This window comes from Zea mays, chromosome 1 (genome assembly GCF_902167145.1).
Source record: "Zea mays cultivar B73 chromosome 1, Zm-B73-REFERENCE-NAM-5.0, whole genome shotgun sequence".
Lineage (NCBI taxonomy): Eukaryota > Viridiplantae > Streptophyta > Magnoliopsida > Poales > Poaceae > Zea > Zea mays.
In genome coordinates, this window is record NC_050096.1 from 90,782,963 (window position 1) to 90,786,184 (window position 3,222).

The following is a 3,222-nucleotide window of genomic DNA, read 5'->3' on the forward strand; positions in this document are numbered from 1 at the left end:
GAGCATTGAAGGCGAAATGTCTTAAGTGTTTGGGCAAAGGATTATGTGGAGTGGCTTTGCAATTATGAGCAAAATGTCCCTCTTTTCCACACACAAAACATTTAATATGCTTAGGAGCTTACTTTGGCTTGTTTTTCATTTTGTGTTTTTTTTTCACAAAAGATTTGTATCCAATACTACTTTTATCAACTTTTATCTAGCTATTGGAGTTTTTTTTTAAAAAACTCTATTTATATAAATTATAAAATAAATACTTCAATTAAAAAACCTCTATTTGGCCAGCTAAACATGAAAATATTGAAACCCCTTCAAAGCCTAGTGGAAGGTAACTTAAACGGTTTTAAGAGTTAAGACCAGTTAAAACCGCTTTGGAACATAGCAATAATTTTTTCTCATTTTAGTTTTTAATTAAAATAAACTGGTTTCTATAAAAAAATTGTATTAAGAAGCTCAATTATTTCGAGGGAAAATAGCAATAGTATGTGGAGATAGAATGGACTTCTAGAAAAATCAGAAGCCCAGAAGATGGGTCACAACGGCCCTTCTGAGTTGGGCAATTGTTTTCTTTATCTCATCTGAGTGAGGCTTAGAGCTCACTAAAATGGGCCTACCCATTCGGCCCTTATGGAACTGGATCTCTAGGTGTCATTGGCTGGGCGGCTGGGCCATGGTCCATGGAGTCGTTGGTACCACGGGCGCTGCCGTCAGATACTCAGATCTCGTCTCCAAGGTGTCGGAGATGGACTTGCCGGCGAACCGCGGCCGGTGGCGCAGGCGGAGCGCCCGATCGCACCTGCCTCTCGTCGTGGCCGTCCTCGTGCTCCTTCTTCCGGCCTATCTTCTCTTCTCATCGGCCTACTCCACCACGCTCCGCGCTCTCTTCGCTTTCCCCTTCGCCCCCGGCGGTGGCGAGGCGCCCCGGTGCGGGGGCTCAGTGGAGCTCGAGGGTCAGAGGTTCCTGTGGTACGCACCGCACAGCGGGTTCAGCAACCAGGTGGGCGAGTTGCGGAACGCGGCAGTGGCAGCCGCTCTGCTAAACCGCACTCTCGTTGTGCCCCCCGTGCTCGACCACCACGCCGTCGTCCTCGGGAGCTGCCCCAAGTTCAGGGTCACCGACCCTTCCTCGCTGCGCGCCGCTGTTTGGGACCACACCATGCAACTCCTGCTGGATCGAAGGTAAATACCAGACTTGGCATTCAACTTCACCGAGTTCGTTTGGTCTCTGGTGTATCAGAAATTGCTTGGATTCGAATTTGGTCTACACTTTTTGCTTCCACCTTGCTTATTGTGAAATGACTCAAATGATGGAACAATGTGGCGACCCTATTGCTACATCAGAATCTCGGTTATTTAAAGGATAGCAGATCACTTGGCAATGACATCACTCAGTTTCCTTTGATTAAGTGAGGTCATTTCTGATTGGAAGATAGTGAAGTATTCTATGTTGCACTCGCACACCTCGAGCAACCACTTTTCACATTGTGCATAACTGATCGCCGATTCATTGTGGACTGTTGTTAATGCTTATTTGTTTAACATTCAGGTATGTTTCAATGGGTGACATAGTTGATCTATCCCCAATCGAACCAATGGTTAGGACTATCGACTTCAGGGTTTTTGTCTCCCTGTGGTGCGGTGTAGACATGCGGAAGACTTGCTTTTCTCGGCTGTGCTGTGCTGTTTCTGGTGGTAGCTCTAGGCCAGATGACTACAATAAATGCCGATCTTTGCTGTCTGGTCTAGGAGGCAGTGAAAAAGGCTGTGTGTATCATGTACATGACGATTGTAGAACAACGGTCTGGACATACCAACAGAATGATGATGGGGCGTTCGATCAGTTTCAACCAGATGAAGAATTGAAACGGAGGAAGAAGATCTCATATGTCCGGAGACGCAGAGATATGTACAAGGCTTTAGGGCCTGGTTCACAAGCTGAGGATGCTACTTTGCTGGCATTTGGGACACTCTTCTCAGGACCATACAGGGGATCTGAGTCTTATTTTGATATCCATGAATCGCCTAAGGACCAAAGAGTACAAAGGGTACTAGAGAAGGTTGAGTTTCTTCCCTTTGCACCGGAGATCATGGCTGCAGGGAAGGAATTTGCTAAGAACAACATTAAGGAGCCATTTCTTTGTGCGCAACTTAGGTTGCTGGATGGGCAATTCAAAAATCACTGGAAAGCAACATTCTCTGCCCTCAAGGAGAAGTTGGAAGCTATTGAACTAGAAATTAGGAGAAACATGACTAGTGGCCTTATTCACATGTTCGTCATGACTGATCTTCCACCAACAAACTGGACCAACACCTTCCTTGGAGATGTTGCAACAGATGAGCGATATAAACTGTACACACTGAAGGAAAGTGACGACTTAGTGCTGCAAACTGCAGAAAGGCTTATGGCTGCAGAACATGGTATTCGGTCTGGATTCCTTCAGAAAATCATAGAGAGCACAAAGAAGGACTGCGACCCTGTTCAACTGCCAGAAATTTTGTTGTATATTGAAGAATCTGTTTGTAGTTGTGCATCACTAGGATTTGTTGGGACTGCAGGATCAACCATAGCAGGAAGCATAGAAACAATGAGGAAAAACAAAGTGTGCAAATTGTAGGGAAGAACATCTTTGAGTTAGGTACCAGAAACCATGCTGATTGACGTGTTATAGCAAAACAAGAGTTAGTTTTTTTCTGACGGGTTCAATTGACTGTAGAGTGTTGAGCTTCACATGGGAAAATTCTAGTATATTATGAAGAGAAGTTGCACCATTTTCCCCTACGTGTACAGAAAGATCATGTTCATGCTTGTGTTATCTGAATCGTTTTGAGAAGCTATGTGCTTTTTCCTCAGTTTTGTACTCCTACATTTATTTTCCAGTGAGACCTTGTTCGCTTATTCCTATACCTCGTGGATTGGAATCGATCGGAAAAAAATATAAGGTCTTGTTCGGTTATTTCTATTCCATATGGATTGGATGGAAGTGAAAAAAATTATGAAAGGTTTTCACTTGTTTGGGATTGAAACATACTCAATCTCATCCAATTCACATGGATTGAGAATAAAACGAACAAGCCTGATTTTGACTTGATATGGATTTCAACCCACTCAATTTCCTCTAGTCCATATGGATTGAGAGGAAATCAAACGGGCCTGAGTGGGGTACATTGTATGTTAATATTGATGAGTGGGGGCCCCGTTTGTTTCGGCTTTTTGTAGCTTCTGGC

The 3,222-nt window shown here is 44.2% G+C and overlaps 1 protein-coding gene across 1 annotated transcript; it reads left to right on the forward strand.

Annotated features, from left to right (window-relative positions):
* Positions 1–706: 706 nt before the first annotated feature.
* LOC100192532 (uncharacterized) lies at positions 707–2,882 on the forward strand. Its single transcript, NM_001367478.1, has 2 exons — positions 707–1,176; positions 1,544–2,882. The coding sequence occupies exons 1-2, from the start codon at positions 740–742 to the stop codon at positions 2,610–2,612; spliced, it is 1,506 nt and encodes a 501-aa protein (NP_001354407.1). The 5' UTR covers positions 707–739; the 3' UTR covers positions 2,613–2,882.
* The last annotated feature ends 340 nt before the right edge of the window (positions 2,883–3,222 follow it).